The sequence below is a fragment of the Stegodyphus dumicola genome, chromosome 9 (assembly GCF_044657685.1).
Source record: "Stegodyphus dumicola isolate Sdum_Otavi_A_Nest chromosome 9, ASM4465768v1".
Taxonomy (NCBI): domain Eukaryota; kingdom Metazoa; phylum Arthropoda; class Arachnida; order Araneae; family Eresidae; genus Stegodyphus; species Stegodyphus dumicola.
In genome coordinates, this window is record NC_140776.1 from 69,966,575 (window position 1) to 69,990,845 (window position 24,271).

The following is a 24,271-nucleotide window of genomic DNA, read 5'->3' on the forward strand; positions in this document are numbered from 1 at the left end:
AGTAAATCTTTAACACTTATTTCCTCGAAAAAATTCCAGAAAGGATTAAGCATGATTTAATTCGCAATAATAAATGAAGGCGTTATCTTTTTTGTGGGGAAGCTAAGTTTCTCTAGATTGGCAACAAATCCACTGTTCTGCTGTTTCAAATGTAAACAAGCAATGGCCGCCATCAAAAACATTATTAGGCTTAGCGGCACTTAAACAACTTTAAAATTGTTGATAATTCTAAAAGCATTGCATCCAGATTTACTAAAGCCATAAAAACCTTAACCGGAAGATAAGAACAACATAATTCAATCATTTTTAAAGCAAAAATGTACAATTTACAAACATATAAGAGTAAAGAAACTGAAATCACTGAGCCGGGTAACAGAGTGGATATATATATAAATATATTTATATACGTTTGGTGCGGCCGATTGCAACCAAAATACGAGGTGCACATCTACATGTTATAGCAGTCCTATATACAAAATTTCAACGTTCTGAGGCTACTCGTTTTTGAGTTATACAAGATATGTACGTACGTACATACGTTCGTACAGACGCCACGAAAAATTCTCTTCAGAATTAATTTTAAAGCAGTTTTATAATTTTTTTGGAGGAAAAGAGCCTTTTATTCTGTCTTTACGTACAGATATCACGCAAAAACATCGTTAATTTCAGTCGATAGCGGTAAAAATTGATATTTTCTTTGAAATATGCTGCCTGAAACTTTTTGCGATTACAATTCTTCCTTTTTACTTCGTACAAGGAAGTAAAAAACGGTGCTTGATGAAGTCCTTAATCAAATCTTTCTAGGAGATGCTAGCTCATTACAGATGTCCCAATTCAATCATTAGTGCAATCTTTAGCTCTTTAGATTACAGAACTTAAAAAATTCCTACTGACAATATTTATTCAGAATAAAAGGTAATCATATCAGGTGTTCCTCAGACCTCGATCCTTGGCTGTACTCTTTTGAATATCTTCATTAATGACATCCAAATCATCTTGGCTCAAAAGTTTTAAAGTACAAAGATGACACTGCAATTATGACATGACAGACTCAGTCAGCTCAAAACATGAATTTAGTAAACTCAAAAGTTTTAAAGTACAAAGATGACACTGCAATTATGACATGACAGACTCAGTCAGCTCAAAACATGAATTTAGTAAACTCAAAAGTTTTAAAGTACAAAGATGACACTGCAATTATGACATGACAGACTCAGTCAGCTCAAAACATGAATTTAGTAAACTTCAAAATGCTACTAATGTTACTAAGCACTAGTACCTACGCAACACAGTTCCGGGTCACAAACACAAGAGTAAAGAAAAAATTAATGTCAAAATTGCCGGCAATGAAATGATTAACAACAGCAGCACAGTAAAATATCTGGGATTAATGTTACAGTAAGCTTGCTTTTATTTCTGAAGTGTGTGGGGATTCATATATTTTATCCAATAGTCAATTTTTATTTAATGCAACTTTTCTTTGATTCTCGTTTTCAATCTATGTTTTCTTGCCAGAATGTTGACAAGCTAGCGCGAGTGTGTTCAAATGAGGTAGAAGTAGTATTAAGGAAAGGTTACGGAAGGTGATTTTAGAGCACGTTATGCCTTCTTGAAGGCCACGTTGCTATCTTGTATTACCAGAGATTAGATTCTGTGGCGTTCTAGCCATTAAGCTTGTTTACGCCGACTTTAACGAGTCAGAGCCTACCTGTGAGTTAAATTATCGTGTGAACCGTTAGCCTAAACTTACTACATTTAATTTTAAGTTCATCATTACCTGTTTGAGTCAAGCCAGAAGTGTTGGCTTTAATGGGGCCAACTGTGAAATTATATTAACTTACTAAATAAAGGTTTCTTTACACCCTTCTTCTGCCTTTTTTCCTAACTAAGAGCTGAGGATGATTCCTCATACAGAGTTTTAGGACTGTGGGAAGAGAGATTCAATAGGCAGCTATATTCTAATTTCTCCTCACCATTTCTTTAAAAGGGAGGGCACTTCAACTTAAATCAGAGACTTAAATTATGATCAGCAAATTATTCAGAGCTTCAGAAGACCTAAAATGATATTCCATGACTCCATTCAGTAAGCCGCCATTTTCAGAACCTCCTTTTCTGTTTTTCTCACTGTTTGATTTGAAACTTTGCAAAAACGTAGTCAGCAGTGGCATAGAAATTCTCTCTGACGGAATTTTGTGTATCATGTATGCATGGTTTCTATTGCCGAAAAAGTATATTTAAAATTAATGCAAGTTAACAGCCACTAAAGGCTGCCATCAAAGCAATGTTTTCGATTCGATTTTAAGATCTGAATGAGAAATTAAGAAGAAAAATCGGGTTATCACTAACAAGTATTCTGTAAGGTTATTATTATTTTAAATAACCAGTTATTTTATGATTTTGGTATTTACTGTCATTTCTCATTCCGTTTCCTTACCAGAATACAAATTAGTCCTAAAATATTTAAGGTGAGATTTTTGGATTGTAAGACAGAGCGTGTTTCTGTCGACCGAGGCCACTTTACTAGGTTTTTGCTACTTAAAGATTGCATTCTTCGGCTTTGCATCATAGTTGACGACAATTATATTGTTCTGCCGGTGAAAGTTTGAGCCAACTTCGAATTAAATCATTTATGTAACTCTTGGTTATCAGGCTGTAGAGTTCCTCACTTTGTAAAGGTTAAGTTGCTATTAAACGTGAAGAATCTTAAGAACTGCTAAGCGAATAATCGCTTAAGTTCGTGTGACAAGTCTTGGAGTGTACAATAAAAGCCGACACTTGAGCTTGAACTTAAGAGGCTAAGAAATAAACTAAAACTTATCTAAACTAAAGATATATAGCCTAAGATATCAAGATTCTAACCGAGTTGGCCCCTTAATGCTAATTGACTGCGAAGCTATCAAGGGTCTGAGTGCGGCCGAGCGTAATACACTGACTACCAATAAGTATTTGGGCATCTATGCAAATGACGATATCTGCGGTCCTAAGGTACGTCACGGACTCCGCCGGTATATATCGTATAGGAAACAGCATCGGCTTTAGTCGCATGCAAGATGCCTCGCAGTTCGGAGCTCTCTGATTTCGAGAAAGGTATAATTATCGGGTATCACAAATGTGGCCGATCCTTAAGGGACATATCTAGCGATCTGAAGTACCCAAAATCAACAGTGGTCTATGTGATTAAGAAGTGGAAGGTGAGCGGTGATTGTCGGACTGTGCACCGAGTCGGCAGACCAACGAAACTGGGAGATAGAGACCGACGAGTGCTGTCCAGAGAAATTCGGAGGAACCGCACCCGATGATCCTCATCCGCAAAGAGTTTCAACAGGCATCCGGGAGTATTGTTTCAATGAATACCATCCGTAAGGAAGCACATCTGCTTGGTTTTCATGGTCGTGCTGCTGCCCATAAGCCTTTGATCACAAAGTCCAACCGCGCTGCTCGGTTAATGTGGTGCAAAGCACATCGAAATTGGACCGTAGATCAGTGGAAACGGGTTCTTTGGAGTGACGAATCAAGGTTCACCCTTTACCGTTCGGATGGCAGGGTCTGGGTCTGGCGTCTACCTGGAGAACGTCTCCTGCCAGAATGCATTGTGCCAACAGTCAAGTTTGGCGGAGGTGGAATTATGGTCTGGGGGGTGTTTCTCCTGGTATGGGCTGGGACCCTTGGTCCCCAGTCATGGTAAGCTCAACTCCGATGCCTACTGCACTATTTTGGATGACAATGTGCTTCCTACGTTGTGGAAGTTTTACGGGTTGGACCCTTGTTACTTTCAGGACGACAATGCCAGTTGTCATGTTTCAACGTTAAACAAGGCTTGGTTAAACAAGTTCAACGTTAAACAAGGCAACGTTAAACAAGATCTGAACCCTATCGAGAACCTCTGGGACGAGTTGCATCACCGAATTCAGAGGTGCACTAACCGTGCAAAATCGGTGAAGGAACTTCTATGTCTTCTTCAAGCCGAGTGGAAGAAAATACCACTAGCTGTCATACAAAGACTTGTGGACAGTATGCCCCGGAGGGTCCACGCTTGTAATTACCTCTCGTGGAGGCTCTACCAACTATTGATTTTGAATAAAGTTAGTTTTTCTTTTCTATCACAGGTGTCCAAATACTTATTGATAGTCAGTGTAGCAGCTTTGCGAGAGAGTAGCCGAAAAGGCAAACGCGCGCAAATCAGAAACTCTGATTTTTTCTAACTCAGCAACTAGAATTTCGCGGTTAAATACCGCTCTTCCTCATTATGTATTCAGAGTGATTCTAAAACTACGTTCTGGCCGGAAGTAGTAAGTTGAATTTAAGAATCGACAGGAAAGGAACTTTAACTCAAAATTTAACTGTTAACAAAATTAACATAATACTTACAAGGCTTAGTTTTAAATTTGAATTTACTGTATTTTAAGTTACATCGCCACAAATGGTTGGCTGCTTTGTCAGCAAAAGCTGTGCATTTATGTTCCCGCTCTGATTTAATGTAAAGGTTTGTTAAAACTTCTTAATACTTTGTAGTTTTTCTTGGACGATGCGATAATTTGCTGCTAGTCTATTAGAAATTTGGATCTGGTTTATGATATCAAAGAATATTAAATACTGTTACTGATCTAAATCACAAATGTGTTGCTAAAACATTAAAGTTTATGACAGAAAAAATATTAAACTCTATAATTGATTTGAATCAGAAAGGTATTTCTAAAATGTTAAACGTTTCACCTTAGGCTAAAGTGTTATCACAAAGGCTGTCAAAAGTGAAAATTGAAAATTTGTTCTCGAAACGTCTAGGCAGTTGTGAGCGGAAGAAGGCATCCTGTGAAAGAGAAGGCTGAAAACTTATAAGAATGAATATGAAACATCGTATATTATCATCCACACACAATTAAAATAACTGTGGGAAGGTCATGGGGCTGTAAGATGACTTCTTCTGAAGGCTGGATTGAAAGCTTGTAGATCACATAGAAAGCCTAAGCTGACCTAGACACTTTCAGCGATAAAGAAATTATTTTGTTGGTCCACACTTAGGCTACATGGACTCTTAGATTAGAGCAAAGTATTTTTTTCAAAATGTAATTATTTTTCATACTGAAATTAATGTTAATCATTTCCTAATATTTTAAAGCCCCTCTTTTACTTTCTAATTTAAAAATGCCTTTTTTTCATTATTCTGAATTTGGGAGGGGTACAAGTACTTTGTTTTTCGTTTCAGACTTCCGTTGAAAAACTTAAATGCCAATGTTTAACATGTTCGTAACACAAGAAGAGGCAAACAAAAAAGACTGCATTTTAAGTAAGGTGAAGAACATTCTATCTTTAATGATTTGGAGTTGCATGTCTGTTCGTGGTACAAAGTAAATTGAAATAGTTAAAGGGAGTATAAATTTACAAAAGTACAAGAAGATCTTAGAAGTTAAAAATCTGTTTTTGCAGCTTAAGGTAGGGTTTATTCAAGGAAGTGTAATTTTCCAACAAGACAATACCTCTTTGCATACATATGGAATCCTGAAAAATTATTTTATCTCTAAAGCGTTTTAAATGCTAGTTTGAAATGGAAATAGTTTTAATATGAGCCCACTGAAGGAAGAAAATCTGTGAAGAAGAAATCGCAAGTATCGTTAGACTAATTCAAAAAAGTAGAAAATATGAGATTGTGACAAAGATCTACAGCACTGGAAAGTCTTTACAGAAGTGATGCTTAATAGAATCCGGGTGTTATTTAAACAGTGTTATGTAAATTTTGAAATGTATTAATGTTGCTTAAAATGTAATTCGTGATATGGTTTTTGTTTAAAAATATCATTATGTATATACATATAACAAAATTTTTAGAAATTTGTAGTAATTTCCACACGATGTTACATATACTCTTATATTCAGTTGCTTAGTTTTCGGGACAAAAATGTAATCTTTATAACAGGAAAAATTCTTGGTACAAGGAATCAAATAAAGCATTACAATCAACAAAATCAATTTTAGCAAATTACAAATTAGCATTTATAATTTTCAAGTAATTTTTTTCATGCTTGCTTAACTGTCACGTTATTATCACAGTTTGTTTTAAGGATTTATGCACTTCCTTCCTGAAAGCTCTATTTGTTGCCGATATAGCAAAATAAAGTATTGATTGCATATGCATCCCTAAATCGCATCTGATTACTTATTAATTTCAGTATGACATTCAGACAGGCAGATTTCTTCGAAAATTATCAGTTACTTGTTTCAAGGATTGTATAAATTTCATTTATTTTTCTAGGCTTTGGTTAACATATGTTTACTCACCTCTAGAAAGAGATGCTTTTTTTTACCTGCTATTTGAATTATCGAACAAATAGCAAGTAGCATTCGTTAAATCTTATTGCAACAAGGAAAAACAGTTTGAAGGTTTCTATTTATAAAAAGTGTTATCATAAGAAGATATAATAATTCCCATCGTTTGAGTTGAGATTTATCTAAACTGTCTAACTAATCACAGTTTAAATTGTAAAGTCACTAGATTATTTTGATGCTGGAGACGTGAAAAATGAGCAGTGCCCTCGCCGAGACTCGAGCCTAGACCTCTTGAATAGCCACCAATTGTGCTACCATTACAACACGATGGCATGCAGAAAAGAAGAAGAAAATACCTTATATACTCCCCCTCTCAAAGACAGACTGGAGATTAGGAAACCCAATCGCCAAAATTGATGGTGAAGAATTATCATCCACCACCCTTTAGTTTCGGGCTCTACGGTAGAGTCATTAGGTTTTTTTGAAAGCAGGAGTACATGAAAAATGAGCAATGCCTTTGTCGGGACTCGAACCTGGAGCTCTTGAATACGCGCCGAGTATGCTACCATTGCACCAAGAAAGCATGCAAAAACTTCCTCATTCACCCCAAATCGTGGCGGTGAAGAATTATCATCTACCACTTTTTAGTTCGGGCGCCACCGTATATTCATTAGTTATTTTTGAATGAGGAAACACGAAAAATGAGCTGTGCCTTCTCCGGGACTCGAACCTGGACCTTTCGAATACGCGCCGAGTGTGCTAACATTACACCACGGAAGCATGCAGAAAGGAGGGAGAAAATACCTTATATACTCCACCTTTCAAAGGGCGACTTGGGAGACCTAGTCCCCAAATCCGGAGGTGGAGAATCACATCTTTTAGTTCGGCGCCGCTGTAGAGTCATTAGATTTTTTGGACTAAGGAGTATATAAAAAAAGGAGCAATACACTTGCCGGGTCTCGAACCTGGATCTCTCGAATATGCGCTGAGTGTGCTACCGTTACACCCCGAAGGCATGCAGAAAGGAGGGAGAAACTCAAGGACTATGTTATAAAATATCTGAATATCAGAAATCCGTGATCATCAGTAGCAGACAATTTTCTTGAAATTAGTATTCAGAAGTATCTAATGTATTTTATTTCATAACCAGACAACAATTTTTAAATCCATGAAAGAAAATACTTTTCTATGATTTACATGTTAGTCTTCTTAAAAAGAAATAAAAACTTTCTTAAAATTAAACAGTGTTCCACCAAAATGCAGCTTTTTGATTAAATGAAATTTAAAAAACTGATCCATTTTCAATATAATAACTTTAGAGACCATTTTTTTCCCCTTTCGACCTCACGGTTGCTAAAACCAAGCTATTTTCGAATAAAATTTATATACATTTTAGGTTGCGAAAAGGTTTACAGCCCCAGCTCTTTTTCGCTTGTCTTTTCACAATTTTTTATAATGAAAGAATTATCTAAGATGTTGTCATACAGAAGTGATTTCATTTATTATATTGCTATCTTTTATATGTAGATTTGTTTTCCCTGAAATTTGACTTCTTAACCGTCATACGAAAAAAAAAATATATGTATCACCGAAGAAATTCTTTAAGAATCATCCTTCCAGGAGAGGAAAAAAAATATACTGCATGCTTTATCTTCGCCTTTCAGCCATTTTTATTTACCTCCTGTGAGTGAACATTAGGTCGGTATTAAAAATAGAAACACGAGTAAAAAATATAACTACTCAGAACTTCCGAGACTGAAATTCCCCACGCCGAGTAGTAGGTTTTTTTTTGGGAGGGGGGGGATTTCATTACGATTACGACGTACGATTTCTTTCTGTGGAAAATTTCTTGCAGACCACAAAAATTTGCTGACGTTTATTGATGGAAAGATGGTTCGTTCTATTGCAACTTCTTTCATCCAAGGTAAACAACATTTTTCTTTAGCTGTTATTGAAACTTGAACCTGCAAAACACTTCTCTTTTCTTATAAGAAATTACCTTGACACGGCCTTAGGGAAATGAGAACAACAATCTAAACAGCATTTTATCTGTAAATATTACTTCATACACTGGCGTCATATGTATATAACAGGATTGGGAAATAAGGCATCTTTCTTAGTTTTGATCTAGTAGAGTGGATGTGAGCAATATTTTAATGCCCATTCAGTGGCGTAGCTAGGGTGGGGCAAGGGGGGACATCTGTTCCCGGGCGCAGCATCCAAGGGGCGCCAAATTAATGCTACGAAATTTTTTAACGAAATATTTTCCTTTTTGGGACACAGATAGGGGCGCAAATTCTTCAGTTGTTCCCGGGCATTGGAAACTCTAGCTACGCCCCTGTATCCATTTGATATATTTCTGACTTAGCTGATTATTAGTTTAAATGTTACAACTATCTTGGGTATTTAATTTCGATAATACAGGATAGAAGGCCGATTAATGTAATTATTTGTTACAGCTTCAACAAAATTAGCTTTACTGAATTATATTGTAACTCTTATAATATTTGCAATCATTATGTATTCAGAAATTTAACTTATTCATGTATTCAAAAAATTAATACTTGTAATAATTTATAATTTTTAAATGTAAAAAAAGCATTAAAAAGTACCTTTTTGACAAATAGCTAGTAACACTGAAATAATATCAAAAGTATTCCATTGATATTCAAGCTTTATTTATAACTTAATAATTTCTCTTGCTTTTAACGAAGTAAAATGAACAATGATTTTTTATTTAAATCTACTTGATTTTCCAATTTATGTTTTATTGAGAAAACTGTGTTATTTGAAAGTTTTTGTAGAAAAAGAAGATATTGCAATTTTTTAATCAATATTTTTCATACTTCTTTCGCTCTAAAAATAGAAATTAACAACTTTAAAAATATTTCGAAGACGATTTCCGAATTCAGATATTATTAAATTAAACTGTAGTCCTAAATAATCTATCGATTTTGCTTTAGCTCTTATTATTGAAATAGCATAATTTCTAGAACTAAATATAGAATATGTGGAGCACTTATATTACTTGGATATATAAATTCTAATCTGATCATTTTTAAAATACCTAAACATCTCTCTCCTTAACAAGATAGTTTTAGTGTGCTTTGCCAAACTCAACCTATCATTTAAAATACCTAAATCCAATGAAATTAATTTTTCACTAACTATTGGCAACTGGAACTAAATTGGCAACTGGAAGCTATCTCACATAATTTTTGATAACCTTTGAAAAGCTATTTTTCTAAAAAAACGGTTCTTTTCTCAATTGATTTTTGACAGTCTGATTTATTAACTTTTCTTTTTGACAACTAATTTGGGACTCATCGGGGTCGTTTACCTGAGGCACGTTTTTCCTCACCTTCGTCCCGACTCAGGTTGAAAGTAATATACAATTATAATTTACAGAAATATTGTATAATATTTATGTCACGCTTGATTATATGTCTTTTCCTAGTGTCAAATAAATGTGTCTATTTATGTAATTAATGATTACAGATTACTTATTTTTTCACCTACACTAAACTTTGCTACTTTAATTACTTCAAAACGCCCTCCCTTCATTTACGATCATAACGTGTGTTATCATCACCGCACTAAAGGGACTTTGAGATTTTAGAATCTTAGAAAACTCGAACCATCTGCCATAACAGTTGTTACCATGATTGCGAGACAAGCGAAAAAAAGGAGAAAGCGACACATAAGGGTGCATTTTAAAGTAGCAAGCCATAGCAATGCTTACTATCAAGGCCTGAAGTTTTTAGTCTCAACTCGTGACCTTTCATACTGGGTAATGCATATAAAAATATAGAAGTATAAAAATAAAAATAAAAATGCTGCAAATTCAAATTTGCTGCAGAGATTCAAAAGAGATCCCCACATATTCGCAATGAGGTCTTTACAATTTGTTTACAATTACAAAGTTTCACTCCAATTTACAATTCAACGTATCACTGTCTTTAAAATGTAACAGTATTTTAAATCAAGCATTGAAATGTATCTTAACTCTCCTTCAATCATCTTCTACCTAAAATCAAAATGTAGTATTATTTTTCAAAAATAAGCTTTTAAGTTTTCCTACTAATATTCACATTTAATTACATAAATTTATTAGCTTTTTTTTTAAATTAGGCAAAACAACAACCTTTTTCTGAAGTAAATTTACACACATGTCTATAAATTAAGGATAATGCAAGCTTATTAAGGTTCAGAAACAAAACAAACCTGACTTATTCATAATGCCCATTTATTAAACAAAAAATAAATAACAAAAAAATTATGTATGTACATAAAAACTACCATTCATAAAAACTACGATTTTTGCTCCCAGTAGCAATTACAAAAAATATCTGTCTTACAAAAACTTAACATTACATAATTTGGTTTGTATGATGGTTAATACATTGTATGTCTCCCAGAAGATGAAACTCCTAGGCATGCTGAGTATCAAATCATCGCGTTGATCTTGGGCAAGATTACTCCACTCAACAAGCAATGCTCTCGGAAGTTCCAGTCACATGTAGACGCTGCTTGACGGGCTGCAATTCGTGATTCAAGCATGTCCCACCCATGTTCTATCGGATTCAAGTTAGGTGAGAGAGGTTTCACGGTAAGGACGGGCGTGTCATCCATAAACACAAATTCTAAACAAACGTACATGTTGTTCCAGAATGATTGTAGAGACATTAGGGTTTTTTTTTCTTGGAAGCGGGAGAATTGAAAAATTAGCAACCGCCTTCGCCGGGAATTGAACCACGGACCTCTGGAATACAGGCCCAGCGTGCAGAACCACTACACCACGAAGGCACACCAAAAAGGTGGGAGAAATACCTTATATGATATCCCTATAAATATGGCCCGTCATGGTTCCGATCTGAACATGCAGATCTGTTCTGGAGATTTGTATAATTCCACCCTAAACAAGAAATCCTGCACCACCGTAGCGGTGTCGTTCAGTGATGATGTCTCGGTAGTAGCGGGTACCTGTAGTTCTCCATATAGAAGTCCGATGTGAATCTGACTGCAAGCTAAACCTGGATTCGTCGGAAAACATCACACAAGCCCAGTGTGACGACGTCCACATTGCATGTTCTCTACTCCAGGCTAATCTCTGCTGACAGTGAGTTGCCGTGAGCAGAACACATCTAACAGGCCTGCGAGCATATATATCAATTTGTCCCAAACGTCTGTACACGGTTTTTCCTTGAAACGATGCTGTCAAATACCGGTCGTCATTCGGCGGTGTAACTCGGGGTGACCTGCATTGTAACGTCTACTGACATTTCCGTCATTTTGAAATCGTTGCTAAAGCCTAGAGATGACAATTTGGGCTATTCCAAGTTCCTTGGTTACTTCCATCTGAGTACGCCCACATTCCGGGCAGCCGATAATTCTACCACGTAAAAATGTCATCTACGTGTGTCCTGTGCGTCATTAAAGATTCGGTTGTGACATTGAGCGGCATACAGAATGTTTGTCAACAATTTTACTTCCTTGCTACCGTTGCTTATATACACTCTCGTATTGTGGCCTAGTATCAGCGTCATCTAATGGCTTCATGTAATTTACATATTATTCTTAAAGATATGTACGATAATTCTACCGGTGAAATTTTGACTTTAGAGTTTGATTTCCGTGTGATTCTGAATTATCCTTAATTTATGGGCATGAGTGTAAACAAAAGTCTTTCTATTTTGAGGGCAATCAGGTACAAATGCCACTTCTTCAAGAGCGAAAAGATTCTGATAAGCAAAATGTTAAGCTCCTGAGTTTAAATTTTACAATGGCATGCTTGTCTTCAGGCTTTATTTTTTATTATTTGAATAAATAATTCGATCGATTTGCTTTTATTATTTGAATGAATAGTTTAGGGTTAACCTTTTCATTACTTCACTAGTTTTAATCAGCCTTGTTAAATTTAGTTTCCAAAATTTTCATAAAACTTTAATTAAGACCACCGTAATTTGTAATTTTATTTGTAATATTATAAAATGTAAGTATTTGTAATTTCAAACTAATTATCAATATTATTAGTCTATGGTGATTTGGTTTTGCATTCCTGGGCAACCTACGAAAATTCGGATTGATATTATCTCAATCATAAACACGTATATCTAATGATATCGACTGTAAATAATATTTTTAAACGCTATGAAGAATGTTCGACCACTAAACTACCAAAAATTGGAAAATGCAGTAAAAATTGTAAGCATACCACTACAGATGATTCCATTTTGAATAAGCAAATCAAATGATATCCCCCGATTTAACAGTTTTGACTTACGAAAAGAGCTGGTTCTTTCTGGAATCCATATATACGATTCTATTGTGCGTGGAAGATTTCTCAAAGCACGTAGTACATACAGCAGTCCAACCTCAGAAGGAAAGCAACTTTTAACAGCCATAAGATAGAAAGGCTATTTGGCTAGGGAAAAAATCAGTATCTATCCCTTCCCTTAAAAAGCATATTCGGTTCTGATGAAACATATTTCAGTGTTCAGGATCAATATTCCCGATATGTTTGGAAACTACTGAATGAACGCATCTTACCGAAGCTGCTGGTCTTCCTTATGTATCCATGGTACCAGGTTATAACCGTTATTATTATAAAAAATTCAAAATCATACATCAAAATGGCATGATTGGAAGTAGAAAAAAAGTGTCAACGCTACCAACATTTTGTTGATAAGAACTGGCATTTTTAACATGATTTTGTTCCATGCCACAGATCCAAGAAGATATCTTTCCAAAAAGAAGAAGATCTTTCCAAGAAGGTATCTTTCCAAGAAGATCCAAGAAGGTAACTTTAAAAAAAGTGTGATTTATGTGTTTAACAGGCCAGGAATTTCACCAAAAATAAAGCTAGTTGAAAATCCCTGGCCATTTAAAAGATGGCTAAAATCAAAAAGTAATACTTCGGTAATTTACCTGATTTCTAATATTATCAAAGTGTAGTTTTATATTAATGAAGTTAAGTAGTTGTTTCAAGTAGTTAAGTAGATGTGTGTAGATGTGTAATGAAATCTGTATCCAAATATATGAAAAGGAAAAAAGCTTGAATACTTAAAATTGTGCTGAAGACTAATAAAGCAAAAAAGGATACATTTCTTTTTAGATTACTTTAATCTTCTATTTCATTAAAATTATGCTATTTTATTGTGAGTTCAGGTTAATTTTCACACTACTCTACGCATGCACTGGAAAACTGAAAATGAAGTGGGAATTCAGCTTCAAGAATAAAACTGTTTACATTTAAACTCGTAAAGTTTTTCTTCTTCTTAACCCCGTGCCTCCGTGGTGTAACTGGACAACAAATCGGGCTCGCAATAGATTCGGAGTTCGAATCTTGGCGAGGGCATTACGAATTTATCACCTTTACTGCTACAAAATAATTCCAAATTTGCTTTACAAACTGTATTAATAAATGTTAAAAATGAGATTTTTCCTTATGAAATAAAGCTGATAAGTTTTATTTATATCATGGTGTTAATTTCATATAATACAAAGCTTTGTAATAATTTTTATTATAGATATGTTTGGTGAAATGGGCAGGGAATGTAACAAATCAGGACTTTTGCAAAGAGATGGCTTCGTATCGTACTCATCTACAGTCATTACCCCATCGCTAACAGATTATGCAGAAAAGTATCTTAATGAGACTGAGGAGACAAGAACTAAAGGACTGCAAGAGTTTCGCGAAATAATGCAAAGTAAGATCATGTGTTTTTATGATATAATATACAACTCTTTTTCAGAATATATATTAAATTTATCAAAATGGCTATTTATAGGAAAAATATAAGTTTTTAATACGGAAAATGGCATTTAAAAAGGAAAAAAATATAACACCCATTTTCAAGTCTCACACATTTTTTTACTTAAACAATTTACACTAACATTTTTATTGATTTCATAAAAAGAGAATAGAGAATAAAAATAATTTCTCGTCATATCAAGATTTCGCTTCTGACAGTCTTACCTCTCGTTTAACTCTTTTCTAATTTCTTCACGCTATTAGTCCATATTTATCTTAAAGCTTTTTTTAATGTTATTTCATATGAATGTTATTTGGTATTTCGAAACCATTTATTCAAATTTTTTTTGCTCTCCCTGCAGTCTGTCTAGACCTATGCATCCCTTTTACTATTGCTGTAAATTCATTCTCCCCTTCTTTCCAAAACTCGAAATATAGGTATATGTATGTAAGATACAACAAAATACGATAGCTGCTATAAAAATAATTGGCGACCTCAAAATTAACATTCTAGATTTGGTGATCTCCCCCTAAATTCATCTGTTCTCCCAAATTCGAGATTTTTCTATGTTATGTAACGCTACTGGAAAGGAGCAACTAAAACTAACATTAACCAATCATAGCTTGTCTCTAGAGTCGCACCTATTCTGGTATAAATACCTCTGGCAAACTTATTACGTGGTTATTCTGCTAGATTCTACGTTGATAATATCTTCCCACTTCGCTTCTTTAAAATGCTTGCGTCATTCTTTAAAAAAAAATATACATAGCAATTTTTCATTATGATTGAATCATAGAAATGTATCGGATTTCATTATGATTGGATAAATATCTACTGACAGGTGACAGGTGACGGAGGACGGGGACGCCTGGCGTCTAACAGAGGTAAACAGGCATATGTCCCACACCCTTCCCTATCCAGACGCAACAACTCCCTGTGGCCCCATAAGGACGCACCGGGAGTTTATCGATACTTCAACATAAATTACTACTTACTCATAAATTACTGCCTACTGATAACATATAAATTCTGCTTTTTCGTAAATTATCGCATACACATAAGTTACTGCTTGTGCTTGTACCTGAATTACTGCTTACACATAAATTACTGCTTACACATGAAATACTGCTTACACATGAAATACTGCTTACATTAATATGACTACATTAATATGGTGCATTAATATGATGCACAGTTAGATATACATGCTACATTACACGTTAATTTGATACATAATTACACATTATTATGATACAAATACTGAAAAATACTGCTTACACATTAATATGATACACAATTGCATAATACATTGTACATATGGCAACATTCAGATCGCAGTTCACTCATATTGGGTTATTCAGTGCGGAGTATGAAACAAAATGCTGTTTCAGTTAAAGAATATACTACATAGTTGCAATGCACCGTTGCGTTACACACATATATTGTTGTACTATACATAACTGCTACTTTACACATAAGTTACTGCCTGCTGATGACACATAAATTATTACTTATATAAGTTACTGCTTACACTTAAAATTCTGGTTACACATTAATATGATACATTATTACATATAGCATTGTACATATGGCAACATTCGGATCACAGTTTACACGTATTTGGTTATTCAGTGCGGAGTATGAAACAGCATGCTGTTTCAGTCAGGGATTATATTACATAGGTGCATTGTGCATAGTTGCGTTATACCATTGCATTACATACATATTCTGTTGCATTGTACATAAATTACTACGTACTCATGAATTGTGGCCTACTGATGATACATAAGTTCCTGCTTACACATAAGTTACTGTTTACAGACTAGTATGATACATAAATACTCATAAATTACTCCTTACACATAAGTTACTGCTTGCATATGAAATACTGCTTGCACATTATGTTAAATAGATACTCATTAATTACTGCTTACGCATAAGCTGCTTGCACATGATTTGCTGCTTGCACAGAAGATACTACTTACATATTAATATGATACATGATTACATATACACATTACCTTACACATTAATATACTTACATATACACATAAATATATGCATTATATTACACATTATTACTCCTAAATTACTGTTTACACATAAATTACTACTTACACTTGAATTAATGCTTGCACATGGAATGCTACTTACACTTTAAATGATACATAATTACATATACTCATTACATTACACATTAATATGATACATGATAACACATTAATATAATACAAATACTGCTTACACATTAATATGATACATTACTGCCTACGCATAAGTTACTGCTTGCACCTTGTTACAGCTTATGCATAAATTACATGTATAAGATTACATACATATTCACTTGCACTGTACGTAAATTACTACGTACACAGGAATTGCTGCCTACTGATGATGCATAAGTTCCTGCTTACGCATAAGTTACTGTTTACATATGAAATACTGCTTACACATTAGTATGACACATAAATACTCATAAATTACTCCTTACACATAAGTTACTGATTACACATTAGTGTGATACGTAAATACTCATTAATTACTGCTTACACATTAGTATGATACAAAAATACTCATTAATTACTGCTTGCACGTAAGTTACTGCTCACACATATTCCTGCTTACATATGATTTGCTGCTTGTACAGACAATACTGCTTACGTATTAATATGATACATAATTACATATACCCATTACCTTACACATTAATATACTTAAATATATGCATTACATTACATATTATTACTCATAAATTACTGCTTACACTTGGGTTACTGCTTGCACATAAAATACTACTTATACATCAATATGATACATAATTACATACACATTATATACATACATTATTACATATACACATTACACATTAATATGATACATAATTAAGCACACACATTTGAAATACATGACAAATAAATATACATAGAGAAAACACAGTTCAACACAAAATATACAAAACATAACAGTACAGTGATACAAAGTACACACAATACGACATTAAACAGCATAAAACATATATAAACATTACGTTAAACACACACATTGCATTAAACACATAAAACATATAAGGTTATAACGTTGCGCGCCTACAACTTGCACGCAACCAAGGGTGACTGTGAAAGCTTGTATAAACCACAGAGTCTTGTAAAGGGTTTAAGTCCCTTTTTATTCAACGTAATGAATTACAATTGCGTTCTCTTGACGCTTACAAACGGTGCCAACTCGGCAGTCAAAATAAAAATAAGAACCTGAAAAGAAAGTAAAGACAATATTCTAACTACGAGGCTCTCTAAAATAACTAACTCACCACGTTTTACAAAAGCCGCAGCTAATTCAGCAGACTTGAAGCTCACTGGAACAATTGCAACTGCTTCCCGCCAAGCAGTTACATAGGCCGCAACGCGGGGTTCTTCAATTCTCGATTTCTACCTCCGCGCTCGCTAAGTAAGAATAACTCTCTCACCGAACTCGTTTCCTTCTATTTAAATCATACTACTTCCGCTGATAATTTGAATGCTTGCGCGTTCTACTCAAATTTACATATTCTGGCATTGGCAGTTCCAGGGGAAAGTAAGGCTTGACAGGAAAGATAGTTTAAACTTAAAATAAATGTTAGTTAAAATAAATATGAACCCTACAAGGTGCACAGTTATAGTGGCAGTTCAGTATAGTTTCAGGGAAAGTACTTTACAGTGGCAGTACTAGGCACATTGCGCAGAATGTACGCAATACCCACAAGTGAAACACTAGCGGTATACAGCATGCAGTATGTGTTGTTGCACAGTTTGTTAAGGCAGAATGCAGTCACTGAGACCATTATGAATAGCACTGTTTTATAATGGGAGGCAAAGGTCTTGGCCATAGGCCTTAATGGTGTTAACGATTTTGCACACTGTGCTGATTGCCGCTTTATTTTTAAGGATAAACTTGTGGAAGGCAGGTATGTTCGTGGGTTCCGGGAAATGGTGCTGTTCTGTGAGTGGGCACCGGAAGATATAGTGATCGGGTGTCCCCTCTTCCCCGCATACACAGCGATCCGTATTAGAAATAGTGCGTCTGTTGAAGTAGTCCGGGAAGGGACCGTGCCCAGTTACAAATTTAGTAAGTGGAGCGTTTGCTATGAGTCTCTCCGTTGTCACCATCGGTAGAAAGCCATACACTCTTCTTCCTGTGTTTCCATGTTCCCATACTCTTAGCCACCACTGGACTGCTGCGCCTTTCAGCAGTCTTTTAAGATGGGAAGGTGGCGCCGGAACAGCGATGGGACGTGCGTTGATGTTTGAGGCTGCCTCTTTGGCGAGCATGTCGGCTGCCTCATTACCTGCATTGCCTTTGTGAGCTTTCACCCACGTCATGTCCACGTGTACCTGTGGGTTATCTTTTAAGAGTTTTTGAAGGCGGATGATCAACGGGGAAACATGGTTGTGTTTGCTTAGGGCCAGCAAGGCAGACATACTATCCGTATAGAGATAAGCTTTTGAGATTTTTCGGCTTATTAGATATTCAACAGCAGCTGTAATTGCTATCACTTCTGCCTGAAAGACGCTATTGCTGTCACCTAGGTGGCCTTTCCAATGATGTAATTCTTGGCTTTGCCAACAGTGCAGGAAAGCACTGCCAACGCCTTCAGCATGTTTAGAACCATCAGTGTAAAGTGTATGGTTGCTGATGTGCTGTGTTTCCTTGTTGGGCTGTTGCATGATGTGGGTGTGGATCCCTAGTCCTTTATGCGCTGGATGTGTGTGCAGCGGTGTCTTGGGGTGCTCATAAAGTGCTGGACTGTAGAGAGTACCTGCGAAGGAGGCGTCTTTCCTCAAGTGAAGGACTCTCGTATATGTCGCCTCTAGCTCGGCCTGGATGTGTAGAGGGACTATACCTGCTAGAGTAAGGGCGGAGCTCGTGGCTGTTATGCAGTATGCCCTGCAGATGCTTATGACAAAAGGGCGTTGGAGTGATGTTAACTGCTTGATTTTCCTCGTTGTCATCGGTTGAGCCCAGATTGCAGATGCGTACAGCGCAATCTTTTCCACCACCGTGCTATAAAGCACTTTTTGAATGTGGGGATTTAGTCCCCAATTCCTTCCTTGAAATTTCCGTGTCATTCTGGCTATAGCGGAGGTTTTTGCTCTCTGTTGCTGCAAATGTGGCACCCATGTTAAGCCAGAGTCCCAGACCACTCCTAGATACTTCTGTGTATCCGTGAATTTAATGTTGCGGCCAAGTAATCGGATACAGGGACGACGTACAGGCCTCGTGCCCGGTCTCGGGATGAGGAGTGCAGAAGACTTGGTGATAGAAATCCTCAGCTTAAGGTCTTCGCATAGGCTTGCGAACTTGGCGCACGCTTCGCTGCCATTGGCTTCAATTTCGTCTCGTGTGCGACCTTTAACAAGGAGAGCCGCGTCATCAGCATATGCAATGATAGTTGTGTGATCAGGCCACGTCGCTTCGAGGATTTTGTTAAATGTCAGGTTCCAGAGCAAGGGCCCTGCACAGGACCCTTGTGGGCAGCCTCTGACTTGGGTCTTAGTAACAATGCCATTATTGCTTGCCATAAGTAATTGCCTATCTTTGAGATAACACTCAAAGACTTGGTAGATGTTCTCTGGGCATTGCGCCTCTCTGAGGGCCTGCTTGATGGCGGGCCACCAAAGGGTGTCGAAAGCGCTCTGGAGGTCTATTGAGATGAATGCAGTCTGAAGATTCTGTGAGCGATTAAGCTGGACTTCATCATATATTCGTTGAAGGGCATGTGTGATTGAGCAACCTGAACGGAAGCCATATTGCTTGGGACTGAGGAAGTTGTTTTTGTGAATATGATACTTCAGCCTGTTAACTATGATCTTTTCATAGATCTTACCCAACGCTGAAAGGAGACAGATCGGACGAAAGGAGCAGGGGTCTATTGGGTTCTTATCTTTTTTGAGAAAAAATACCACGTGTCCCTTCTTGAAAGCTTGTGGAAATACTCTGTGGTGCAGGAGTTTATTGAAGTAGAGGCGAAAGAAGGTGGGCCGTGCTCGGAAGGCGACCTTTAAGATTGCATAATCAAGTCCGTCCGGACCCAGTGCCTTCTTCAGTGGTAGATGGCGGAAGATGTGAGTGATTTCCTGCATTGTAATGGGGACATCTTCTGGCGTTCTTGGGATCTCTGTGGAGTTTCTCAAAAGTCGCTGGGCCGTCGTGTCATCCTGTTCTGGATCCGCTGGGAAGATTGCATCAAGCAGTGCTGTGGCCGTGGACCCTGCTAAGTCAATTGTTTGTGGTAGATTCCCTGGCTGCACTGGCACTTGTGCCGGCTGGAAGATTTTCTGCGTGGCCAGTTTATGCAGGATTCCGTAAGGATTGCTATTGCTGGTACAAAAATTGCGCCAGCTGTTGATTTTGGCTTCTAGAATTTCTTTTTTATAAGTAGCTCGTGCTTGTCGGAATGCAGTTAGCAACCTTTCCGTTTCTGTGCCGTCTACAGCCGTTCGGAGACGGCGACGTAAGGCTCTGCACCTTTGGCGCATTTGTCTCAGCTGCCTAGTCCACCACGTAATGCCTTGCAGTTTCTTGGCAGTCCTGATTGGTAGAATTCGCTCGCATGTGTCCTTGAGAGTGGTGAGAAGATTATCTGTGTAGATATTCATATCATACTGGTCATTATGCGTATTAAGCTCCATCTCTTCTCTTTTGAGAGTTTCGCTGAGAATGCGATGCAGATGCCTAATCTTGCCACCCGGAAGCTTAAACCTTTTAATTATGCTAATGCTGGTGTCTACTTGAATGAGGAAATGGATGTACTTATGATCGGAATTGCTTTCATCATCCATGACAGTCCAAGAGTAAATATTGTTGACAATGTCCGATGTTGAAAGGGTCAAGTCGGGCCAGCCTTTATGATACGAGTTGTCAAATGTCGGCTGTGCACCGGGGCTGTTATGCAAATGCAGGTTATTGCTCGCCATGAAGTTTTCCATTTCGTGGCCCTTAGGAGTCGTGTCACGGTAGCCCCAAATGACGTTGTGGGCGTTGAAGTCGCCTCCAATGATGTGTGGTACCATAGGACATTTCAGTCTAACGTGATTATATGCTGTAGTTGCGTCAGTGAGGTCATCACTGGGGGAGGAATAAACGGAGCTTAGTATGAACTGTTGATTGTTAAAGATAACTAGTACGGACACGAAATCTCGTTCCATTGAAACCAGGAAAGGTGTCCAGGTAGGGTTACAGCAGGCAATGGCTGCTCTGGGTGCCTGCTCTGCTGTGGATTTCCTTTGGAAGATCTTCCATGCCAGGGGAAAACTTGCCACCTGGCCTTCACGGCAGTATGGTTCCTGGATTAGAAGAAAGTCTAAATTATGATGTATTGCATGTTGTATGGCTTGGGTTGAGGCAGCTTCTCCTCTCTGCAAATTAATTTGAGCGCATCGTATGGGTGTCTGGTGCTGGGTGGTTTCCACTTTTGTTTCTGGTCGATCTTCAGTGGGTGGATTTTTCGTTTTGTGTGGCGTCCATGCTGGTGCGGAGGTACTTGGTCGTTGTGCGTTATTCGTAGATTGTGCTTCGTCGGATTCGCTCAACATACCGTGCATACGTTGGGCATCGGATGTCGTATGCTGGATGGTTGCAGGGCATTATACTATGTGTTCGGAAATTTGTATCTGCGCAGTTGATACAGGTGGGCTGGCATGCGTAGCAGTCCTTGATGCTGTGGTTGCCCGAACAGAAGGCGCAGTAGATTTTATTCGTGCATCCTTGTTGAGTATGACCGAACTCTTAGCATCGGAAACATCTCTTGGTATTGAAGTGTTCCGCGATGCGGTGTCTTTGCCAACCAATGAACAATTTGGGCCATTGGAGGAGACTTCGGTAAGCTGCTGGCTGGCACTCCACGATCCATTTAACAGTATTTTCTCTGTCTTTGAGACGGTAGAGGATCTTTGCTGATGTTTTGGATAGATGGAACTCGGAGCTGAGCGCTTTTTCCAATTCTTCTGGCTGGACATCAGGTGACACACTGTGTATGGCCACTCTCGGTAATCTGGTCTTTGGTTGTCTGGTCTTGACCAGATCTTGCCCCTGTTTACTCTGTAGGGTGTTGACTAATTTCGTTGCGTCCTCTTTGGTTACGCAGTCTACCGCTAATCCTCCCTTCTGCAGGTTCCGGATGGTGCTAATTTTGACTCCCAGCTTTTGTAGTGGAAATTTCTCGTTGAGGACTGTTTTCAGGTCTTTGCTAGAGGTTACTGTATTCTCTGTTGGATAAATGAGAATAGTATGCTTCAGCTTCGGGGCGGCAACTTGTGCGTAAGATTTAACGCGTGTGCTGTTGGAAGCTGCCGTCTGTATGGTGATCGGTGCTGTGAGAACTTCTTCCTCAGTGTTCACACCTATTTCAGTAGTAGGCCGAGGGTTATCGCTGTCTGGACCCTGTAGGGCCAGCTCTCTGAGTGCTTCTATTATAAATCTTATTTGGTCTCGTAAGTCAGCTGGAAGTACTGCTCGTTTGCCGCACTTTGTTTTGCTGATGCGCAGAGCCTCGTCTGCAAATGAATGAATCTTCTCCGAGTAGCTTAGAGTGTCTCTCTGGGCTGGTTTGTAAGGTCGAGGTCCCTTGCTAAAATGGAGTTGTCACTTTCTTGCATATTTCATCAATTGCTTAGTTGCAGGAGAAAGTAAATTATAATCACTTTGTCGCTGAGAACACTATTGTGAACACTTGAGCTGTGTGCTAAACACAGATTGGGTAGAATACTGTTGCAAATATTTATACACTTGAACACAGGGCACTTTTATAAACACTTGGGATGTGTGCTAAACACTGATTGCCCGGAACACTTTTGCTAACACTTGCACAGTATATTATCACAGTATGACATTTGTACACTTTAACACTTCGGCACTAAATTAGTGTTGCATTATGCACTACACATTATTCTTGGTGATCGTGCACATAGTTACACTATTTAAGCAATTATTACACAGTTAGACTATTAAGCAATTTACACTATTTAAGCAATTAATTACCCTATTTAAGCAATTGTATACAATTTGTACTGCACTAATCACTAAGGTTACTGTGGTGCAGATAAAGTTTTGATTACTTGAACACTGAATTAATGTGGCACTCTATACTTAATATATTATTGTCATTCGCTACCTTGTATATTGCACAAAAGTGAAAACACTGTTGAGCACAGTAGATATGCGAACCAAGATGCAGTGAAGATAAATGTTAATTAAGTGGTACCGATAATCACAAATAATTAATTAATTTGAATAACTAAAGTTAGATCATTACTTTCACAAATGCCAGTTAATTCATTGTGATTGATAACATTATCAGAGTGCAAGAAAAATACAGCAATTATACTTGAGTACAGATAATAGGAGAACTGAGATACATAGCAAATTAGAGTAAATTTTGTAGAACCGATAAGTACAGATAATTAATTAATTTATTTAAGCCAAAACCTAACAGTCCGGTTTTTCTAGAGAGGGTTTTTTTTTTTTTTTTTTTTTTTTTTTTTAAGTCTGTATACTATTTGTCACTTAAGGATGACCAGTAAATTTAATGTAGTTAAATAGCAGGTATTTGCGGTAATTGGGAGACGAGATAATTAATTATTGCTGCTAATTAAAAAATTAAAGAACAAAAGGCCTACCTTGGCCGTTATGTTTCTTCTGTTTTCATCTGTTGCTTGCACTGCAGGTAATCCAATGTAATCCGATTGAGAAAAACACAGAAATTATAGGTAAACACACTCACACTGCACTGTATAATATCGCAAAAATTGAAGAATTTCTTAAGTCCCGAAAATTGCTGAAGAAATTAGTAAATTCAGAAGTTATTGACGGATTTTCTCCAAATTTTGAAACTTCCACTTCCTGGGGCTTGAGTTGAAGAATGTCGTTTATTCCAGAATGCTACGCCAATTAGGGGCTTAATTAGCAGGCTGATTAGTATTACTCCAGTACCTCTTGTTTACCTTTGTAGACTGGTTTCAATTCGAGGACGACGGGCGGTAGATGACATCCGGTTGACCGTCGGAGTGGGAAAAGGTCAGAGTTCACCAAATTAAAACGTGGTAAATCATATAAAAATTAATTTCGCGACTTCTAATTATCTCACTGCTATGAAATTACCCTCAAAATACTCGTGAAGATGTGGAGCGTCTAGCAGTACGAAAATCCAGGCTCATCGATGAAAGGTGACTGCTGGGCAGGCGATCAAATACGCGTTGTAAGGCTTACTTGGGTATTCGAAGCGT

At 37.2% G+C, this 24,271-nt stretch overlaps 1 protein-coding gene and 1 non-coding gene across 3 annotated transcripts in view; one reads left to right on the forward strand and one right to left on the reverse strand.

Moving 5' to 3' along the window:
• LOC118206074 (clavesin-2-like) overlaps positions 1-24,271 on the forward strand; it is a 311,563-nt gene that overhangs the window by 8,449 nt on the left and 278,843 nt on the right. Inside the window, exons 1-2 of one of the 2 annotated variants that reach the window (XM_085823572.1) lie at positions 8,066-8,185; positions 13,791-13,970. In XM_085823572.1, coding sequence (XP_085679698.1) covers positions 8,152-8,185; positions 13,791-13,970 — 214 coding nt within the window. In that variant the 5' untranslated portion in view covers positions 8,066-8,151. Of the gene's footprint in view, positions 1-8,065; positions 8,186-13,790; positions 13,971-24,271 lie in introns of those variants that run through there. The other variant, XM_085823573.1, reaches the window with a different exon arrangement.
• Positions 10,994-11,067, reverse strand: TRNAT-UGU (transfer RNA threonine (anticodon UGU)). Its single transcript has one exon. It is a non-coding gene; the product is annotated as a tRNA-Thr (tRNA).